This window comes from Mesoplodon mirus (assembly GCF_964341445.2).
Source record: "Mesoplodon mirus genome assembly, chromosome: 12".
NCBI classification, from domain to species: Eukaryota; Metazoa; Chordata; class Mammalia; order Artiodactyla; family Ziphiidae; genus Mesoplodon; species Mesoplodon mirus.
In genome coordinates this window covers 76,571,943-76,595,076 of record NC_138988.1, presented here as the reverse complement: position 1 = coordinate 76,595,076, position 23,134 = coordinate 76,571,943, and the positions used below count along the sequence as shown (strand labels likewise).

General features: G+C 36.0%; 1 protein-coding gene across 9 annotated transcripts in view; it reads left to right on the top strand.

Moving 5' to 3' along the window:
* Nucleotides 1-23,134, top strand: part of SUPT3H (SPT3 homolog, SAGA and STAGA complex component) — a 440,189-nt gene that overhangs the window by 293,229 nt on the left and 123,826 nt on the right. For all 9 annotated transcript variants that reach the window (XM_082639513.1, XM_082639511.1, XM_082639512.1 and 6 more), the window contains one exon: nucleotides 4,196-4,335. In XM_082639513.1, coding sequence (XP_082495639.1) covers nucleotides 4,196-4,335 — 140 coding nt within the window. The remainder of the gene's footprint in view (nucleotides 1-4,195; nucleotides 4,336-23,134) is intronic.

Below are 23,134 nucleotides of genomic sequence, written 5' to 3'. Positions count from 1 at the left end.
TGGTAGATACACTGCTAAAGTAGCTAAACAAACTCTACTGTATTCAGAAGAATTCCAGAAAATTGCTCAAAATTGCCGAATCAAAAAAAAAAAAAAAAACTGAAGAGTTAACTAACTTTGAAAGAGAACCAGTTACTTTCATTGATCCTCAATAAGTCAGCAAGTGTAATGGCCATGCCAAAAAAAAATTCTGATCAAATGTCTAATCAGTGTTGTCTATTTAATATTCCTACAGTTCTCATAGAATTTAACTCCAAATGAATTTAATGCTTCCCTTTATAGAGAGCATAAAGAATACAGACTTGGAGCAAAACAGACCTAAATTCCTATTAATCCCAGGTTCTCTGCTTTCTTTCTATGTGTCCTTGAGGGTCAGTTTTCTCATTTGTAAGTCATAAATTATACTACTGACCATGAGAGTTCAACATAATGTATGAAAAGCACCAGATACATTCCCGCCACTGAATAAGTGATAGCTGTTAATACTGTGCTTCGAATACCAAGAAGCTCAGAGTAGTGAGACTAGTATTCAGTTTTACTAACACTGTCATATCAGTTTGATGCCCTCTCCTCCTTATTTATTTCAAACCTCCCCTCTTTATCATTTAAATTTTCTAATCTTGTGTGTCTCATATAAAGTTTTAAAATACAGTTGACCCTTGAACAATGCAGGGGTTAGGGGTGCCAACTGTCTGCACAGTCAAATCTGCCTTTAACTTTACAGTTGGCCCTCCATATATGCGGTTCCATGTCCCCAGATTCAACCAACCTCATAGAGTCACATAGTACTGTAGTACATATTTAATGAAAAAAATTCATGTGTAAGTAGATACACGTGGTTCAAACCTGTGTTCTTCAAGGATTCACTGTAGTTAATATAATTTGTAAGGTAAAATACTCAGGTAAAATACATCTAATACTGAGATGGGAGTTCTAGAGTGGCCTTGTGAGGAACATGGTAGGCTCTTTTCCCAGTGAAACACATTTAACTGGTGAACATTTTAAAAATAATAGTTTAAAATCTTTAGAAATGGTCCTAAGGGCAGACAGCAAATGGAGAAACATATTCAAAAAAATCTACTAAATCTCTTTAAGAACAGTGAGAGTCTGTTGTGTTTGAGCCACAATATACTCCCCTCATTTCTCTCCTCCTCTCCCACCCTGCTGTCCCAGATCAAAATGATAGAAGCTTTACTCTGGGCAAATGTGTCCAAGAACCATGAGCACCTGCTTCTGTACCTCCCAATCTAGGGTGACAGTTTCACCCCAAGAGGGGCAGGAGATCAGCATCTCTCATCTCCTTCATCTCTGTGTTGCAGAACCTCTGTGCTAGGCAAGCACAGCTAAAAGGACTGGGCCTTCCTCTCATCTTCTAGTCATAGGGAAGCTCTACTACCCCAGATGGACCCTGCTTGCCGCATCCTGGCTTGCTCACAGGGAATAAGCTTCACACCAGAAGAGACAAGCCTCGAAGACAAGGGGCTACCATCTCTGTCCAGATCCTCACTCTTAGATCCAGGAGAGTCTTTCAGGGAGAAGCTGCTTGCTATTCCCAACCCCAGCTCTAATACAAAAGTACAAAGATTCAGCCTGTAAGAGAGAGCCAGCCCTTAATAACAGAGAGCTCTGCAGCTCTCCCTATAGGGACTGACTATTTGGAAAAGAGCATTTGAAGTTCATGGCTAAGGGTGTTTTAAAGCAATGGAGATCCTGGTGGTGAGGAATTAAGGGGAAGCTGGTCACTCCGTGATACTAGTAACAACAAACAAAAAAGTGCACCAGCTAAAAGTTTAACAAAGGAAAGAGATAGCTAAAAAGAGTCTTCCTGGAGTCAGAGCAAAACTTAAAGGCTGCAGAGTGACCGGAAATTATTTAGATCAATCTGTGGAGCAATTTATGCCCAAGAGTATTATCAAAACAATAGAACTGTCAGCCCGCAGTTAGTGGAAGATAACAGCTGTGTATCATACCAATAGAGTCACACCAGCCAGAAACTTAGTGGAGAGATCAGGAAAAGTGACAGGTAAAGAGAACTTGACTAAAACCACAGTCATCCCTGGTGATTGAGGAGACTGTTCACATGCTCAAGGCTGTACCCTCTGAGGAGCAACATCCAAGGCTGCACACCAAGAGGGAAAGAGACTTTACTGAATTAGCCCAGCCAAGTCACTAAACAAATAAACAACCAAACAAGCAAACAATAACAACAAGCCCCAGGAAGGAGAGGAAATTATTATCTAGAGTTGCTCCAATATATTACCTAAAATGTCCATTTTCAGCAACAACAACAAAATACTAGACGTTCAAAAAACCAGATATGTATGATCCATAAAAATAGGAAGAATAAGCAGACAACACTAATTGCCTTCTAGGGGTTCCAGATGTTAGACTTAGAAGACAAAAACTTTAAATAGCTATTATAATTGGTGTTCAGAGAACTAAAAGAAACCATGTGTAAATAGCAAAAGGAAGGTATGGTTACTGTGTCTCACAAAATAGAGAGTATCAATTAAAAGATAGAAATTATAGAAACAGGTGGAAATTCTGGGGTTGAAAGTACAATGACTGACATGAAAAATTCAGTAGAGGGGCTCAATGGTAACTTTGAACTGACAGAAGGAAGAATCAGTGAACTTGAAGACAGACTGTTAAAGATTATACAGTCTAAAGAACAAATAGAAAAAAGAATGAAGAAAAATTAATAGTGCTTCAGAAAAATATGAGACACCATTAAGTGAGCCAGCATATGCAGTGGGACTACAGAAGGGAAGGAAAGAAAAAAAGGAGCAGAAAAAATATTCAAGGAAATAACGATGGAAAACTTCTCAACTTTGGTGAAAATTATTAACCACATCCAAACAGCTCAGCAAGCTCCAAGTAGGATAAACATATAGCGATCCACACTCAGACACATTCTAGTAGAAATGCTGAAAGACAAAGACAAAAAGAAAATCGTGAAAGGCAAGAGAAAATCACCTCATCAAATACAGTGGAACCTCAACAATATTAACAGCCGACTTCTCATTAACAATGCAGGTCAGATAGCAGTGGGATGACGAATTCCAAATGCTGAAAAGAAAAACTGTCAACAGCAAATATGTCAAGAAACATGTTCAGCAAAACTGTGTTTCAAAAATGAAGACAAAATAAAGATATTCTCAGATACACAAAAACTGGAGAATTTTTTTGCTAACAGACCCATATAAAAAATACGAAAGGAAGTTATTCTGGCTGAAAGCAAGTTGTACCAGACAATAATTTGAATCCACACTTACACACACCACACACACAACAAAGAGTATCTATAAAAGTAATTATGTAGGTAAATATAAGAGAATATAGAATTGTGTTATTTATTTTCCTTTCTTAATAGATTTAAAAGCAAGTGTATAAAACAAGATATATAATTGTAATATTATGTCTATAATATATAGATGTATAATATATTTGATAGTAGCAACATAATTGAGGTGAGTGGTAATAAAGCTGTATTGGAGTAGGGAGTGACAGGTTTTTTTTCACCCTAAGATGTTTGGGTTGTCTTTATTTGGTATAGGAGCATGTAATTTGTCACATTAAAAAATAATCTAGCTCTTCCTCACTAATTCACACTGATACTTTTGTGTATTAAACTGTATTAATTACCTTTTGCAATATTACATTCCTTCCTGACTTTTTGCAGTAACTTTCTCAGAGTTATGTTTTGCTTTTAAATAAGTATGATAGTTTGATCTCTTACGAGAAAAAGAGTAAGATCTCATCCCATAGGTTTCAAATATATTGCCACAGTAGTGTACCTAGTATTTTCTTCTTTTAATTTCATGTCTCAATCCTGATGTTTTTTATTTATGTCTTTGTTTTTATTTATTTTCTTAATTAGGCTTGCTGTAGCAGGATTCTTTTTCCAAATCTGAGAGCCTTTCCTTTTTTTTTTGTAAGGAATTTTAATCCATTCACACTTATTGTGCTAACTGATCATTTGGTTTTATTCTCTCAATCTTATTCATGACATAAATAGATGATTTAATTCTACATGACTTTTACTTTTGTTTTAGATGCAAGGATTCTCCTTATGAAGATTATTATGAGAGAATTCCAGTTCTGAATTTTATATGCAGTATTCAATACATATGATTGGGGCGGATGTAAACCTATTTAAGAACGTTTCTTTTTTCCTTCCCTTATCTTCATGAAGACAAATTGAGTGGCAGTAATAATGCGAACAAAAGACAAAAAATCGCTCAAGACTTTCTCAACTCCATTGACCAAACAGGAGAACTCTTGGCAATGTTTGAAGATGATGAAGTTGATGAAGTTAAACAAGAAAGAATGGAGGTATAGTACATGCTTCCCTTTTTAGGGTAATAGAATAACTGCAGTGCATATACTATTTGGTTCTATTCTTATGTTCTTTAAATGTGGTCTGAAATGTCCAAATCAGTGGTTTCGTGTCTGAAGGCATCATTGTGTAGTGGAGTAACCCTGGAAAGGATGTCAAACTCTGCCTTCATAGCTGACTTTGGGAAACAACTTCAGTTTTCTGTTTCTTTGTTTCCTCCTTTGAATATGAGTAGGTTTCCCTAAGCTTCCTTCTGGATCTCACTTTTACTGATATTATTTTATTCCATAAAAGCTAGTTTATAATTAAATATTTACTTAGTTTTTGTACCAAACCATCCAGTTATCTTTGTGGACAAAGGTAACCCTTACTGCTTTTGTGTTGGCATATTGTGTGAAGAGCTATTTTTCCAGCTGTAGTTGCAGCCTCTGGTTGGACTCACCAGATAAGGTAGGATCCAGGGCAATTCCGTGCTTTATATCACTGTAAAACACAGTTAGTGACATGTGTTTGGATTCCCTGGGTATGTTTTAACAATGAATATGAAAATTGTATGCCTTCTATTTACCCTAGCTTTCTATTCATAAAATGGTTCCCTTAAATACTTGTGGAAAAATAAAAGTAGTGATTGGTTTCATCTGAGTGCCCTCCAAAATATAAGGCATTATTCTTATCATTCTTATTCTTATAATACTTTTACATGTAAAAAAACTAATCTCCATTTTTCCCCTTCTCTTTAATTTGGTCAAAAGAGGTAGTAATTCCAGAGCTCCGAAAGATCGTGCTAAGTGCTGACTTTATCATAGTCTCTGTGCATGCTAAAAATATAATTATTTCATGTTAAATTTTGGAGGAAGTCCAATAGACATATATGCTTTATAAAATTTAACCACCTTCTTTAAAGAATTAGTATGCTTAGATCATGAACTGTGATCTAAAGGCAATGTTCTTCTTAGGTATCAATTACCTTAGAAATGTGTGGTTATCTTGGTTTGAGGCAACTGCAAATGATTTTAGTTCGCCTTGGGCCAAAAACATGCTAAGTTGTCCAAAGCAGATGATAAACATGTATTTCTGATGTCATTATGGCCTAAACAGGATATGATTGTTTCGTGGCATGGTTTCACTTATGATGCATTACACAGAGAGCAAATATTGTTTATGCTTTATTTTTTAAACACTTTTATATTATACAAATGGGCATTAAGAAAAAGTTATTAAGGAAGGACTCTACAGAAAACATTAGTAAAATTGAACAAGTAGCTTTTCAGTTTTGACGGGAAGATCTCTGTCAACCAAGCCTGTTGCCCGGAAGGGCATTTCACAGTCAAGGAGAAGAGAAGAAATGGAGTATGTTGTAACACTGAGCTCATAATAGCAGGCTACTGTAGGCCTGGAAGAGTGATGAGCCAGTAAGGTACAAGTTCAAGTGAATAAAATATTTGGAAGTGCAGGATAGAAAAAGCTTGGGAGCTTACGTGGTTTATATTTCTCTCCCCTGTAGTTATATTGTATATTACATAGTGGTAACCAGGATAATAAAATATCAATAGTTGATAAAAATAGTTACAAGAAAGTCAGCTTCACTTATACAATAAAAATTACATTGGCAGTTTCTCTAAGCTTTGTATCATAACTAAAATCTCTAACCAAGATAACAAAGAGTAGTTTTGAGATTCTGTTCATCCAAATAACAGAGTTTAAACTGGATAAAAAAATGCTGAACTTGTAGACATAACTATAGACAGTAAAAAGTGGAACCGTTAAGCACATAGGCCTTGCCTGCTTCTAATTTGACAGGTTATAGTTTCAAGCGTAAACCACAACTGTGGCAGTCCATATGAAACCACTTTGGACTCACAGACTGCAATCCCTTGCTTTTAAAGTGCAGTAGAATAATCAGTCCTGGCATCACTCAGTGATTTAATTTTCCTCTAAGCATCACTTACAGTTGTAGAAACTTTGTTTACTACCTTCTCCCCTAGAATGTATGAAAATGGTATAGACCTACCAACAAAGCTTGTTATTGGTTTTTTTTTTCTTTTTTCTTTTTTTTTTCATTTAAATGTAATTTAGAAGAGAAAAAAATTTATAGATACAAGCTCGCTTGGGACCTAGGTTTTTCTCAAAATATTGAGCAAGCATATGAAAAACTGAGTTCTTTCCCATTGTTTTCAGCTGATTTCTGTGTGTGCCTGGCTTTGTGTTTTACTCATAATTTACTTCATTAAGTATTATGTGATTTGAAATATAAAAAAGGTCTGAATTTTTATATCCATTTCTACTTGCTAGTCCATTATCATATTAAGTTAACTAACGCTTACCCCATTTATTTTTCTCCAGCACCAAAATTTTAACACTTTGGTGTGTGTGTAGTAGAGATCTGTGATCCATGACCTCTGAAGACCCTTCTAAATTATCAAATAAAGATTAACTAATATTCAGAATTGCTTTAGTGTATTTGAGGGACTGGGAAAGAGAAGCAGGGAAATGATAAGCATAATACATATAAATACTCACAACTCCCCTCCAACCACCCCTCAGACCCCCTAAACCCACCCCAGGATGACCCATGTGTGTTTGGCTGTTGATCCTGTTTCTTACATTCTAAGTTTCTGAGATCTAATCAACTAAATGTGACTGTGTCAACCAAAGGCCAAGGAAGGGTCACTAAAGCCTGCAGATAGCTTTGTGTTTTCTTGCCAGAGGTCCTGTGGTCACTCACAGAAGAGCTTGCCTAAAACCCCACTGCTCTACTGTGAAGGAACTTGGAGAAGCTCAAGTTTGTCATTAATCAAGTAAAACATCTGGTCTACTGAACTGCTAGGTTTTGTGAAGAAGATGTAAATAAGGAGCGCCTAAAAAATTGGGTGAACTCTCTACCTTCTGACTAACCCTCAAACTGGTAAAATAAACAGGAGAACAAAGATTAGAGCTCACCAAAGAGCAGCCTTTAAACAGCTTAGGGTGCTGAAAATCCCCAGTGACTGTTTATCTTGTGTTTTTAAGTTAGAGGCCTAATCCTGGAATCTAGAGAAAAAGCAGAATGGAATACATAAAATGTAAGGCAGCCTAAAAATTGTTTATTTGACTGAAAGTTGAGTAAGATCCCAGGTGATCATCTGAATTTAACCTGAAGTGACTAGTCATAGATTTTTAAATACAAAGTTTCTCATAAAGGTTGAATGATCACAGAAATCAGGTATACCATTCAGTTATGCTCCAAGTGTAGTAAGCTTATGATCCCTGGGGGTTTTGAGTCCTAGTGTCATCGTTTTTGGAGCTAAGTAGACTGGAAACCTCGTTGAGAGAGGTGGATGACTATAGAAGTTCTCCATCTTCTCCTGTTTATGAAATGTGATAGTTCAACACTTCCCCTTTTCTATCTGTCATGGTTTTTTTAGTTATAAAGTAAAGTAAAATAACAAGCCTTCAAGACTGAGCTGAAATATAATATCTTACTATCATAAAAAGGCTAATTCCAATAAGATAAATGTTTACAAATACCAAAAAAGTTGAAAAGATTGAGTTAAAAAACTGAAACCCAGAACAAAGTTTAAAATATACATATATATGGGATTAAGAAATGCAGAATTTATATACTATAGAGATATAGTTTATATACATATATACATTCATGATATATATAAATATGCATATATATTTACACACATGCATATACTATGCCTACATGTGTGTATGTATGTATCTTCCAAAACCCCTCCCACCCACAGCAGCTGATAGGATGACATGCCCTGATTGGCTTAGCCTAAGTCATATGCTCCATCTCCAAAGAGGGTACAGTTAACCTCTGTAAAAGCATGAATCCCTGAAGCTTTAGGAAGAAGGAATGGATGCTGGAAAGGCAGCCATGAAGGTTGTTAAGTGTAAAGTACCTCTATTTTATGTGTAACAATTCAGAGTGGTGCATCACAATCTTGACTCTCTGCTCAGATCTCTGGGAAGTTTTCCCTAAGAGACAGCATGTTAGAATGAGTAGAAATCATTTTCTTTGGATTCAGGCAAACCATCCATCCATCCTTTCACTCTTTAATTCATTCAGCATTTATTTGAGGTTCTTTTGTAAATCAGTCACTATTTCTAGGTCCTGAGGTTATGACTATAAAAAAGGCAAAATATGGTTTCTGCCCTCACAATCCTTTAGTAGTAACTGGCAAATCAAAAGGTAACTAAGTACTCTGGTGAAGGGAATACAAGCCCAATAAATGGTTGCCATTTTTATTATTATTACTATATTTGATCTTGAATTTTGAACCCTCTAGGTGGATTATTGGTTGTGTGATGGAGCCATGTATATTCTATTTCACTTGCTATTTTATTTGAAATTTTGTTTATCCTGAAGTAAAGCACATTACATTTTCAAGAAATTTTTTATTATTAACTTCAGACAGGTCCATAGAATTAACTTCAGTGTGGCTTGCTGAAGAGGGCACAGAACAGAAAAATGAGAAATAGGCTCCATTTTAAAACATGAAATAGTGTAATATGTCAGGATTAGTTTCTGAAAGAGATTCAAGAGAACACATCAGTATGTCTTTTTTATTCTTTTGAAAGTAACTTCTGTTCAGATAATTTAAAAATTCTCTATGAAATCATTCTTCGGGGAATATTAATAGAAATACCACCCAAAACCTTTGGTAATTCTAGCTACACAGAGCAGAATTAATGTAATTTAGTATATGTTTTTCTGGCCTAGAAACTGCAGAACAGGGAGTGTTACGTGACTTTAGGAAAACCCAAAGTTTGGTGTAATGTGTAGCTCTGAAACTGACTTCCAACTCTATCAAACTACTTTTTATCCATACCTTCTGATTATGTAATGGTAGAGATCTGTATATTCATTGCCATAAAACATCTGGAGAAGATATTTTTCAATTAATGACATGAAAAGTAAGTTACAGATCTTATAAAAATAGAACATTCCCTAACTCTTACCCAGGTACTTATCATTCTATAGCTTAACACATCAGATGTGACAGATGGTTCTCAAGGGATTCTTTTAGGCTTTTCTTAACCATGTGAACTCTGGGCTCTTAACCGTGTGAACTGAGGGTAGAGTCAGACTTCTGCTTTGCTTAGAGTGCCCCACACACCAGGTGTGAAGCTAGAAGTGGTTGGGTGGTGGTGGTAGTAGTTTAATCAATCTCTTGGGTTATGCTTTGCTATAGAAAAATTTTAGAGCAAGATCAGTCAAATAACTACCATCTTTATGATAAAAAATTTAGTATCACTTCCATTTTTGTCTTCCACCCTCAGACCCATTTAGAATTGTTTACTATTTAGTGTGGGTGAAATTTAAAAGATTCTTCTCCCTGCCCTTTCCCTAGTCTATCGAGGAGTAAAATACATGGTAACAGCATTGAAGCAGTACTCATAGTAGTGATATTTCCTTTAATCCAAATCAGGGTTTATGATCCGATGTCCACAAGTATCTTTTGTTATGGAGACAGGCATATTTTAAATCAGGCCTTGGTAGTAAAATATAGGAACAGTGATTGCTATTCACTTCCACCTTCCCCACCGAGGAGTTTCAGCTACAGTAAAGTAGAGAATCATTTCTGTGGTGAAGATGTGCACCAGTACTGCAAATTGATCATCCGTGTCTCCCAGCGCCGATGTGCCGGCGTGGGCTTTACTGCGCTGCACCGTTCAGTCTTGCTAAGTGGATATTCGACTAACACATCTGAATATACTGTCCAGTTAAGTTTTTAATAGAATCAATCAACATTTTCTTTCTCAAATAATTTCAATTTGTCCTTTTGAAAATGAAACCCTTCTCTTTTAAAAGATACATTTCAAGGGTTTTCTCAGAGATCACTCCACCAGCTTGTTTATAAAACACCTTGGTGGGGAAGAGTTTTAAAATATCATCGAATTTCAGAACGCCACAGGATTTACCACTAATTTACATTTAATGTTTGTAGTTCTCAAGTTGTGGCTGTTGTAATAACCAAAATGTTTTTTCCCTGAATATTTTGTAGATTATGTTTCCCGATTCTTTCTCCTTCACCCACATTCCCCACAGTAGACGGGCAGATTGTTGTGTACATAGTCTGGCCTTTTTTTATCTTATTGGTTTAATCTCAACAAGTTAGTCCTTCTAAATATGAAAATAAATTTATTCTGTGGAAAGAGTTTTGTCTTTTTAATGCTATCACTTCTTTAGTGGCATTAACAGATCATTAATTGTTTGGTATAGATAATTTCCCTCTATCCCTTAATTTATTTGCTGCCTTAAGATCAGCTCTTATTGTTCACCACTTTATGGTAAATCATGCAAATCAGGCTGCTTAATGCAATTAGACTTATTCTTAGCTCATTGTATTCCTCATTTAGGATTCTGGAGTAAGCTGTAAATATTTAGTGATCCATGTAATCTGTTGCATGTGGATGTCTGTTGGAAACTCTCCTTTTCATAAGCATTGGTCCGAAGGACAGATCAGGTGCTGCCAGGCTTCTGCTTTTCATGACTCTCCATTTTCTACAGTAGAAACTTAAGTCCTTAACACATTATTCATGCATCTTTCATGATCTGGCCCCAACAGACTTTTTCATCTTCATCTCCCACCATTCCTGCTCCCCCCGTATTACCTCCCAAAAGACACATGTACACACACACACACACACACACACACACACACACACAACCACCACCACCACCACACACGATTTAAGGAACCCCCTCGGACTTATAGTTCCCTAAATAGGCATTCAGCTTTTCTTCCCTTCCCCTGAACTTTCTCCATCTGGCAACATCTCAGTTCTGATATTTTAGTATATGACAGATTGTAACTAGTAGTTTTTTCTTAGTTTGACTTACTAAATAAGGTCCTTGAAAGCATGCACTTATTTTATTTACTTTCATATCTTCTGTACCCATCACAGTGCCTTGAACATTACAAACTTTCATTAAATATTTGTCCAAATATGGTGAATAAAATAGGTGATATATGCAAATATTATTAATCTGTCCTTTGGATGATCTGAATTTTTTTTCTCTTTTGCTTAAAGAATGCAGTTTCTGGGTGTATAAAGTTAGTCTTTTCTTCTGATTCACGTAGGATTACAAAGAAAGCTATAGATCTTTATGAAATTTTTGTCAGGAGCTCTTCAACACATCTTTTACAGGTGCTTTCCAGTTGCTAATGGTTTTCATTGCTTGAATAACTTCCTGTTCAAATTAGAGTAGTGGCTTTTCCACAGTTCTAGCTGTAGAAGTTCTCCTAACCACACTGCTTCAGTATTGACCTGCAGTGTTCCAGATCTGTCTACAGGCTGATACTGAGCATCAGTTCTAATTTCAATTAGCAGACTTTTTTTTCAAATGGACCAATACCATATGTGACTATTGGTTCATTCTCTCTAGTTACCAGTTCAGAACATTTGGCAGTAAATGTTAAACACTTTTCCTTGTGTATTTGCTATTATAAGATTTTATGATTTAGCATCTTCAAATAATAACATATGCTTATTCACTTCTCTGATCCATTAAATATCTCCTCTGGGCAATTCTTTTAGTTATTGGTTGATTTCTACTTAGAAAATATCAATAGTTTGAATTTGCATATGCCTTAGGTTACTGTTGAATTTTTTGTGGCGTGGAAATTTTGCACTTCCATTCATTCTACTTCATACAATAGGAAACTGTTTTTTCACTCAGTCCTTCTAACAGTAAGGAACAGTTGACCAACAAATCACCAGATTCACAAAAGTTACTTTTGCATTTATCTGCCTCATCTACTATATTGATCAGACTGTGGGCTTGAATTTAATATTCAATTCAAATTAATATTACATTCATCATTAATTTTTACCATCACTACTTTGGCTATTATATTCATTTACAAAGGGAAGTGTTTTGCCATACTCCCACAGTTAATAACATAGCCATGTAATGAACTTTTTAAAGTGTGGTATTTAATTTTAAAGTGACCAAGTAATAAGTATTAACAATTTGGGCATTTTATCCTACTCTTTAAAAATATTTGTTAAATATTATTTTAAATGTCGTTACTTTTTTAAATTTTTTATTCTTTTGATTTCCATTCTTTTGAAAATTTTAATATATCTTAGACACTCATCATTATACAAATCAATCAACAGATTGTTAATTCTATTAAAATTTTGTAAAAAGTCTGAACCAGAATAGGTCTTTATCATTCCTCATGTTGAGTATGGTTAGCTGCTGCATCTCTCAGATGAGTCTAATATCATTTGCTTAGATCAGTGGTTCCCAGTCACATGGGGAGTTTTGTTTTTTTTTAATTGGAGTATAGTTGATTTACAATGTTGTGTTAGTTTCAGGTGTACAGCAAAGTAGATCTGTTACACATATACATATATCCACTCTTTTGGGATTGACATACACACACTACTGTATATAAAATAGATAACTAATAAGGACCTACTGTATAGCACAGGGAACTCTTTGCAATACTTTGTAATGGCCTATATGGGAAAAGAATTTAAATTTTAAAAGTCCTTTTAAAAGTTCTTGAAGAAAAGCCATCTATTTCTTTTAGTAATTCTGCACCTTAAATAGAAGACAGCCATTAATAGTGGGTTTATTGACCTGCTCTCAAATATGGAGAAGCTGTAAGTACAGAAGTGACCACCTTTGGGAAGACATACTGTGGAAAAATCCAAAATCACTGAGGTAATTGTTTTAATTTTGAAAAAATATCTTATTATTTAAAAGCTCTAGCAGAGCTTTTAAATAATTTAAAATTAGACTTTATTTACCAAAATTCAGTAGGTACAGAAATATCTCAAAATACTGCTGTATTCCTTTGTTATATCTGTAGAAATTATCCAAGTGAGGGAGAGACTGAAAGAGGACTAAGAAGAGAGGGAGGGAGGGAGGGAGAAAGAGAGAGAGTGAGAGAGAGAGAAGGAAAGAGGAAGAAAGAAAGAATTGAAACCTTTTTCCCTAGACGGTATCTCTGTGTAAAGTTCTATTATCCATCTGGGTTTAGCAGGGAAGATATTTGAATCTTGGAAGACTTGTTCCTTGTAGCCCTACAATAAGTTCATTACAATCAATAAAATAAAATAGCCTAATGTAAGACAGTTATCACTCTTCATTTAAAAAAAAAAAGGCTTCAAGTGAAATTTTGGGGAATTTCCCCCATCCTCTTAAGCAGTTCTTTTTTGTGGGGGGGGCTGTGAATGCGGGTTCTTAGTTCTCCGACCAGGGATTGAACCCGTGCCCCCTGCATTGAGAGCACAGAGTCTTAACCACTGGACTGCCAGGGAAGTCCCTTAAGCAGTTCTTATTGATAATCCATCATACGTTTTTTGTTTGTTTGTTTGGTTTTTATTATTTTTGGCTGCATTGGGTCTTCGTTGCTGTGCGCTGGCTTTCTCTAGTTTCTCTAGTTGCGGCGAGTGGGGGTGCAGCGAGTGCGGTGCGGTGTGCGGGCTTCTCATTGCGGTGGCTTCTTCTGTTGCGGAGCACGGGCTCTAGGGCATGCAGGCTTCAGTAAGTTGTGGCGCGCGGGCTCCAGAGCACAGGCTCAGTAGTTGTGACTCACGGGCTTAGTTGCTCTACGGCATGTGGGATCTTCCCGGACCAGGTCTCAAACCCGTGTCCCATGCATTGGCAGGCGGCTTCTTAACCACTGCGCCACCAGGGAAGCCCCATCATATAGTTTTGAAGTAGAAAATGTAGTACATCATTTGTATAATTAAATATTGCTTAAACTTTTCCTGTGACTCATAGAAACTCTTCATTTAATTTATTGTAACCAAAGAGTGATGAGGTATCTTGATGGCCTGGATATTATTTCTTTGGGCTATCGGTCATCTCAAACTCATCAACTCTTCTAAAAAATTCTTCTAATAGTACCCCTTGGTATTATTTTAAATCCTTCCATCCACTTGTGTGGGACTTGGGTACTTTCATATGTAATGACTATAGGCCAGCTGGTTATATTCAGGAGTTATTCAAAGAATTGTGGATTCTCTGAGGCAAGAAAATTTATAACTCACTTTAATACACTTTAATAATATTGAACCTCATCTCTCAATCTACCCCCTTCCTTCCCAGAAACCAAACCAAAGCTGTGGGGGCGGCGGTGGAAATCGCATTTTATTTAACCTAGAAAATGTTTTTGTTTAAATTGTACCTAGGATTATTTAATGTTCACTTGGGTGTGGAGAAATAGACTATATTAGTGGGAACATAAGTTGTTACATAGCTTTCTGGAGAAAAGTGTAGCAATATCTATCAAACACATTAATAAAAAAAACCCTATGTGCCTTTGATCCAGAAATTGCCTTTCTAGGTACTATACTAAGGATATAATTGAACAGAGACTTTTTTGAAAAATCAAATGTATTCATTGTTTATTTATAGCAAAATTTTTGTTTAACAATGGAAATATTAAAGTTGTAAAGTTTCTTCTTAGCATAGCTTTTGCTATAGCCCATAGCTTTTAACAATATATAATACTTCTATGATTTAAATACTGTTTTGTAAATATTCTCTAGAATTGCCCTTTAGCCTAATTTATGTAAGAGAATATTTGACATATATGGGTATATATTTTCCAGGCTGGATATCTTGTCTGTTTCAGCCTCTATTGGGTGTTTTAGTTGTTTTATTGCATAGTAGTCAGATTGTTAGCTATATTCTTTTTAGTGTTAGGAATTCATTAGAACTTACTAGGTATCCTATCCTAATATGTTGCAACTTTTTGTAAATGACTCATTGACAGGCTAGGGAGATGTTTATGTATCTATTAGATCATTATTATTAATAGTATTCACTTGCTTTTCATCTTCTTTCTTAAAAGTAAGCCTTTTATTTCTGTGATGTATTTGTAAATATCTCCTTTAATGTCCCACCATTTTTCTTGTATATAGTCCAGTTCTCCTACATTAGGAGGGAGAAGTTCAAGAGTTTTTCTTCATTGTTGATAGACTCTTCATCAGTAGAAACTGGTTCTCTTGGTCCAGTGAATACCAGGCTTGCTATATCTTTACCTGTCTTTACTGTTAATCTTTCTGAACCAATTAGTTTGGGTGTAACTGTCGTTAATAGTATATTAAGATTATTTCCTTTAATTTCTTTCAATTGCTGACATTACCCTATTTACCTTTATTTACATAGCACATATGTTGTTTTTTCATTTTATTATTTTTTAATTTAATTTTTATTTTATATTGGAGTATAGTTGATTTAAAACGTTGTGTTAGTTTCAGGTGTACAGCAAAGTGATTCAGTTATACATATACATATATCCATTCTTTTTCAGATTCTTTTTTTTTTTACTTCTTTTTCTTTTCCCTATAATTTTTTTTCACACACACACTGTATTTTATTTTTACAAGAGATAAATAAACTGACACCAAGCATTGTAAATGGATGACCACAACAAAAGCAACAATGATTGCAATTACCAAACACGAAACACACTCATACTATGTCATAATATTGACATTCAGTCCAGGAATCCTCCACTGTAACAGCTCCTTTACTCTGCAGTGAAAATTGATTTGTATATTTTTTGCTGCTGAGTCCTTGTGGGATTTTTTTTTTATTCAAACAGAAAGTCACAAAAATTATAATCATCCTCATCAGTTCACTCAGTCCCATGTAATTAATTTTTTTTATCTTGATCTTTTGTTAACACTTTTATGAATTCATCAGTTTTCCACTAGAGCTCTGAAAATGCTTATTCATTCAGTTCAGAAGTATAGTCAGTTACCAGAAACCTGTAGTTGTCAGAGTCTTTTCCATGAATTCTTTGAAGATGAAACCCTTTTATAAGAACATTTTTGCAAAAGCATCAGAGTACACCCAGAACTGTCTGTAAATGACAAAAGACTTTAAAATGACCATGGTTAAAGATTTGATGAAAGTTCATAATAATGTAGTTGACAAGGAAATTTAGTTATTTCTAAGATATACATTTTAAAGTAATAACTAGAATTATGACTTATTATACCAGAACATATAAGATTTTTAGAAATGTCATGTAATGTCTGAAACATTTATATTAACATATTTCCATACAAATAACCCAAAGAAAGTTCAGTATTAGTTGGGTTTTTGTTTGTTTGTTTGTTTGTTTGTACTGCAGGTTCTTATCAGTCATCAATTTTATATTCATCAGTGTATACATGTCAATCCCAATTGCCCAATTCAGCACACCACCATCCCCACCCCACTGCGATTTTCCCCCCTTGGTGTCCATACATTTGTTCTCTACATCTGTGTCTCAACTTCTGCCCTGCAAACTGGTTCATCTGTACCATTTTTCTAGGTTCCACATACATGCGTTAATATACGATATTTGTTTTTCTCTTTCTGACTTACTTCACTCTGTATGACAGTCTCTAGATCCATCCACGTCTCAACAAATTACTCAATTTTGTTCCTTTTTATGGCTGAGTAATATTCCATTGTATATATGTACCACAACTTCATTATCCATTCGTCTGTCGATGGGCATTTAGGTTGCTTCCATGACCTGGCTATTGTAAATAGTGCTGCAATGAACAGTGGGGTGCATGTGTCTTTTTGAATTATGGTTTTCTCTGGGTACATGCCCAGTAGTGGGATTGCTGGATCATATGGTAATTCTATTTTTAGTCTATGTTTTTATCTTACTGTATTACTCTGCTTTTTTTGCTTCCTTGCCCGTTTCCATTAATTTTTTTAAACTGTAGTTTCAGAATTAACTTGTAGTTAAATCTTTCAATGGTTATTTTTAAATTCTGCGGAATCATAAATCTATATGTCTTAGTTTATGAACCTTAAAAATGAATTCGGTTTTTGTTTTGTTTCGTTTTGTTTGGCAATACTGCGCTGCATGTGGGTTCTTAGTTCCCTGACCAGGGATCAAACCCATGCCCCCTGCAGTGGGAGTGTGGCGTCTTAGCCACTGGACCGCCAGGGAAGTCCTTATTTTATTTTTTTATGCCAGCTACTGTACTAGATCATGGGGACATAAAGTAGTGTTCACAGTGCAGTTGTTTTCTTGACAGGACTTGTAATATACCAGAGAGGTAGACATAGTAGTAATAACAACAGAGTCCTATGCGGCACATGCCACACAGTGCCAGACACTGTTCTGAATCCTAACATAGACATCAGCTCACGTCACAGTCTACTCATGAGGTCGATTCTGTTATTATTCCCTTTTTGCAATGAGGACCCTAAGGCACTTGCCGAAGGTCACAGTTACAAAGCAAAAGTGCTGGGAAGGAAAACTCATGGGTACCAGCACTATCTGGAAAAGGAAAATAGCAGGAAAGTGTCCTATTTCTTCCAACCTGGAAAAATGTATCTGGAAGACATTGAGTTATATGGAATATGATTACTAGCCTCCCTAGCTTCAAGGCAAAGAAAGTTACTTTGTTTTACTCTTGCTTTTCTTTGGCCATTTCAGGTAATGTCTGAACAGAATCACACATTTTAAAAGATAACAGATTTTTTTCATATTTGTTTTAAAAATGTGAAACCTCATTATCTTAAATCCACAATTTTCAAAGCCATAGTTGATAAGAGATTACTGTTTCTTCTTTCAAAATTTTTAAAAACACATGCAGGGCCAAGGACACTCAGTTATTTACATACTTATGTGAATCAGATTGCTTACCTCTTAATCATTAGCTGAAAGGGTCTTTCTTTAAAGACATGTAAAGGTCAGCAAAGAGAATAGGTAAAGTAGTTTTGAACTTTAGAGAAATTTAAAGAGTAGAAAACATTAAGCAATGTGCTATATTGTATGTTTGCAGGAAAGAGAAAATTCAAGAGAGATATGCTAGGAAGTTGAGATTTCAGAAATAAAGTGAGAAGACGTCAAACACCAACTTTGTGTTTTTATAATTTTGTATAATACTGGACATGGACAAAATTCTAAATTAATTATGCCTCTTCTGATCCTTACATAAACTGGATATAGTCCAGATGCATGTGGGTGTTAAAGAGGTTTTTGTAAGATTACTTGGGAATCTACCCACCATTTAAGACAATATTTCTATGAGAAGATACGGTCTGAATTTAAACCAAACTTTCAGGATATAAGTTGGAGGATTTTGTATTTTAGTTTTAAAAGTGAATTTTTACATGTTCCAAATTTTCAGTGCAACAGGACTGCTTATCATCTCTAGAAACTGTTTTATCTGGCTTGTTTTCTCTGGAAACAGAAAACTACTGGTATTAGAGACCAGTAAAAAAAATTGGCACCTCCACCTGATATTTTGTAAGGTTATTTAGGATGATCATATTTCCTACTGAGTGAAGGACTTCATGATTGCATTTAGGACTTTATATAATTTATGTCCAAGCTACTGGCAATGTCCTGATGGTGAATTAAAGAGGTATATTAATTCAGTGTGCTATTAAATTTAAAAAGTGTTGGTTACATATAGGAAAGAGGTCAGTTTTTTTCAGGGTGATGATGCAAAGTTGTCATGGGAGTTACACTTCAATAAGAGTTAACACTATTCTTTCTGTGATTGGTGTACAGACTGTACAAACATCATGGATTCATTTAGAGGCTAGGGATGACAAGCTAAATTTGTTCATTCACTTATAACCCATTTGATATGTTGTTTAGAAAACTATTTAGCTCTGCACATAGACAAATTTATTGTGTAAGGATCTATATCTTCTAAGCAACCCAAAAACGGAAATACAGATGAGCCTCAGGAACTGCAACTCAGACACCAATGAAATCAATGTTTTGTTCACTGTTTCTGATCTCTTGCTTCTCTCTCTCTGCATAGGCTTAATTTTTCTCTTCCTGTCAATTTACTGCTTGTATAATGTTCCACCAGCAGGTGCTCCCAACTTAGCTTCCTCACCTAGAGAGAGGCAGACCCAGCTCTCTGGGATAACAATCTCAAATCTCAGCAAATGACATCTGATTGACCCAGCTTGTGTTGGGTGTCCATGCTGGGGCCTGGCAGCATGCCTGGAAGCCAGGGCCATGCTGTAACCTCTCTGCTGTGGAGGTTTGTAGGGCAGCCTTGTAGTGATGGAGGCAGCAACACTTGGCAGCCAGTACGTTAGGTGCTTACTGCACCCAGCCATCCCTCCATTCATCCGCTCATCATTTACAGTGTGCCCACACATATGGTAGAGTTGACCTTGAGACTATGAGTACTTTACTTCAAAAATGATTATCTTAATGTAAATCTAATTTCATTTTAAAAGCTACAGGGGATACTATCCAGTTATCTTAGACTTAAAAGAAAATGGCTAATGAAAGAGTAAATATAAAAATCCTGCTAAAGTTCACAGAACGACAAAGAAAGTAAAATATTCTTCAGTCAGGCCTTTTCTCATAAAAAATATCCTCACTTAAAACTGTAAAACATTTCAACAAAAACATTTCTTCAAATATGTTATTTTAAATACTATATTACTTAAGCAAATATTTAAATACTATATTAGTTTCTCTGAATACTTGACTTGAATTTAATTCTACCTGTCTGCCAAATATGTTGAAACTCCAAATCCATTTTCATTTGCCAGGTTAAATGTTTATTTTGTTTTCCCACATAATATGTTCTTTAAAGTGTCACAGGTATACCAAATCTGATTTCTTTTTAATAGGGACTTGGTAGGGATTTTTTTCTTTCTTCGGTTAATGGTAAAGGATATGCTTCTCTTAAGGAATATGCAAAGGTATATTCACATTTCCTACCTACAGAAGGTATCTACTCTGTTAGCTGTTGGAAAATAGACATTAACGTTCTTAAAGGAAGTTTAAAACGTGTCCACTGCATTTGCCTACATGTTTGAAGCCTCACTGTTATTTCCTTACAATCAGAATACCAAAGACTTTTCTCATAGAGTGTCTAGTTTTATCTAACAAGTGACTCTGTATAGACTAGTACAATGAAAAAGTATTAGGCTACAGCAATTTATTTGATTTCAGGGTTTCCCTTTCCTTCTGCTCATCTATGTTTATGTGATCAAACGTCCATTTGAAAATTTTGTTCTTATTTTCAAAGAACATTTGTATACCTTTGAATATTGTAGTCTCTCAGATATACTTCTCTAAAAAGAACTAATAACTTTCAACATATATCTTATTTATTTTAAAAAGATAGATTTACTATTTAGCCTTCATATGAATTGCATAGTGGTTTGTACTTTTTGCAAAGCTTATTAGTACATCTTAGGTTTCTTATATTGGACCTAACTCACTACAGTAAGAGCATCTTGAGGGGGAGGTATTTGAAGCCATTGTGATAGCGATCTCCCTAACCTTTAACTTGCCGGAAAAAGTGTACCTAGAATTCCTTTTCCTTTCTCCATCTATAATGAAAGTATAGATTCTTATGAATGCCACAGTGTCTCTTCAATTAGCAGTATTGCAAGGCCTCCTGATTTCCTAAATCCAGTGCCCTTCTGTGTGAGAGAAGGGAAGCATAACAAAAGTTGCTGCAGTAGTTAAGTAGCCGTCTCATTGCTACAGGTGAAGTGGTTCACACACGTTTTCAGTTTTGAAATATGTAGCTGTTCCCCAGAATTTAGGAACCTGATGGCTTCTCCCAGTGATATTTCTTCTATATAAGAATCACTGCAAATAGACTGAGGCTGTTTTCCTGTGTGGACTTGAATAGGTTGTCTGATCTCTTAAGTCTTAGGAACTATGGCTCTGAAGTATTTCTAAAGATTTCAGGACTTCCCTAAGTACAGGATACACATAGAACCACAGAACATCAGCTCTATACTAAGAAAAGAGAACTCAGTCACAGTAAGATGAAGCAACTTAACCTAGAGAGTCCCATTTTGTGTTAGAGGCAAAACAAGACCTAAAGTACAGGTCTTCTGATTCCCAGGTCAGCATTCTCTTCAGTGGTCACTTTAGTATTTTTCTGATGGAATAGAATGAATCTCAGTATTATATAAGAATATATATCAGAGCTGTAGATGATGATTAAAACTCAGTAGTTACTGTTAAGAACTGTTGATTTAGAATATATAGAGATTGAATTGGAATTGTATTAACCCTATAATGTACCCTATCCATTCCTTTTCAAATATATCTTGAATGCCATCTTATTTGCCTTCTGTTTGTATCTTTTATCATCAAAATAAAACTTCATAAAAGGAGAACTTCTTGAGAAGTATACAGTGTTTGCCCTTTTTTTGTCAATTTTAAGTTTTTCATTAAGAAGCGAAGCAGTATTTTTCAGTCATTATGGCCTGCATCTTCATTAAAATCCATCCTGCATTTATTTATATCCATCTCTCAAGATATCCTTTATTACTTTCAAGTTCTTTTGTTCTCAGGATCACTTCAGCCCTCACCACCCCCCGTCTGCTTCAGTCATCTTTTCTCTCATTGATGAAGTTTGAGATAGGTGGCTTTTCATTGGCTATACCTAGGATGCCAGTAAAGCATGAAAATAGGACAGGTCAAAAGCAGTGTCCGGGCTTCCCTGGTGGCGCAGCGGTTGAGAGTCCACCTGCCGATGCAGGGGACACAGGTTCGAGCCCCGGTCAGGGAAGATCCCACATGCCACGTAGCGGCTGGGCCCGTGAGCCATGGCCACTGAGCCTGTGCGTCCGGAGCCTGTGCTCCGCAGTGGGAGAGGCCACAACAGTGAGAGGCCCGCGTACCGCCAAAAAAAAAAAGAGCAGTGTCCCCATCCTGCCAGCCAACATTTATGTAAGATGCATAGATTAAAAATGGTAAGCATTTAAGCACCCGTTGGAGTGAATTGTTTGTCAAGCCCCTTGTCAAGTCACTCACCTTTGTTGAATTGTTTATGCTATCCCTAATTGTGAATAGGTAAATGCAAGTACATCTATTTCTTTTTAAACTAGAGCATCTCAGTCTTTCTGGAGTTAGGATAACATTATTGGTTATTCGTTTGACTTAATGTCCTATCCTTATCCCCTGAACGCACTCCTTGAAGTTAAAAAATATATAAAATAAGTTGCATTTTTTAAAAATGTTGGTGAGTGTTGTGAGGAGAGAGAATCCTCACTCTTAAGCTCATTCACGATCCCTCTGACTACTAAAAATCAGGTCTAGAAATCAATATAATAGATCACATAAATGTGTAATGACTTTTTTTTTTTTTTGGCGGTACGCGGACCTCTCACTGTTGTGGCCTCTCCCGTGTGGAGCACAGGCTCCGGATGTGCAGGCTCAGCGGCCATGGCTCACGGGCCCAGCCGCTCCGCGGCATGTGGGATCTTCCCGGACCGGGGCACGAACCCATGTCCCCTGCATCGGCAGGCGGACTCTCAACCACTGCGCCACCAGGGAAGCCCCCTGTAATGACTTTTATACTTCAGTCTTACAGCAACATGATGGAGACAGCTGCTTGTCACCCAGTGTCCATCCTCTCCATCTTTCTTTGTTACAAAACTCTGATTTGTAGCTGGATATGTTGCCATCCTAAGTATCACATCCCTCTTCTTACCTTGCAGCTAGGTTTAATCGTACCACTGAGTTGTGGCCAATGAAATGTAAGTATAAATATTCTATTGGACTTTTGTTAGTTTTCTTAAAAGGGAAGGGGTACACCTTTTTTCTTTCTACATTTGATTACTTTATACAGATGTGATATATCTGGAGCTTTAGAAGCCATTCTGCATAATGAAAAGAAAGCTACAGCCTACACAATTTTATACATCAAATGTATCTCCGTAAAGCAGGGGAGGGGGTGACGGGGAATGAATGAATGAATGCATAAATACATAAATAAATAAAAGGTGAAAAAAAAGCCACAGCTTAGAAATGACAGAACAGATGCTGGAAGTGACTGAAGTTCTCACGATGTCAGCAAGCAGTT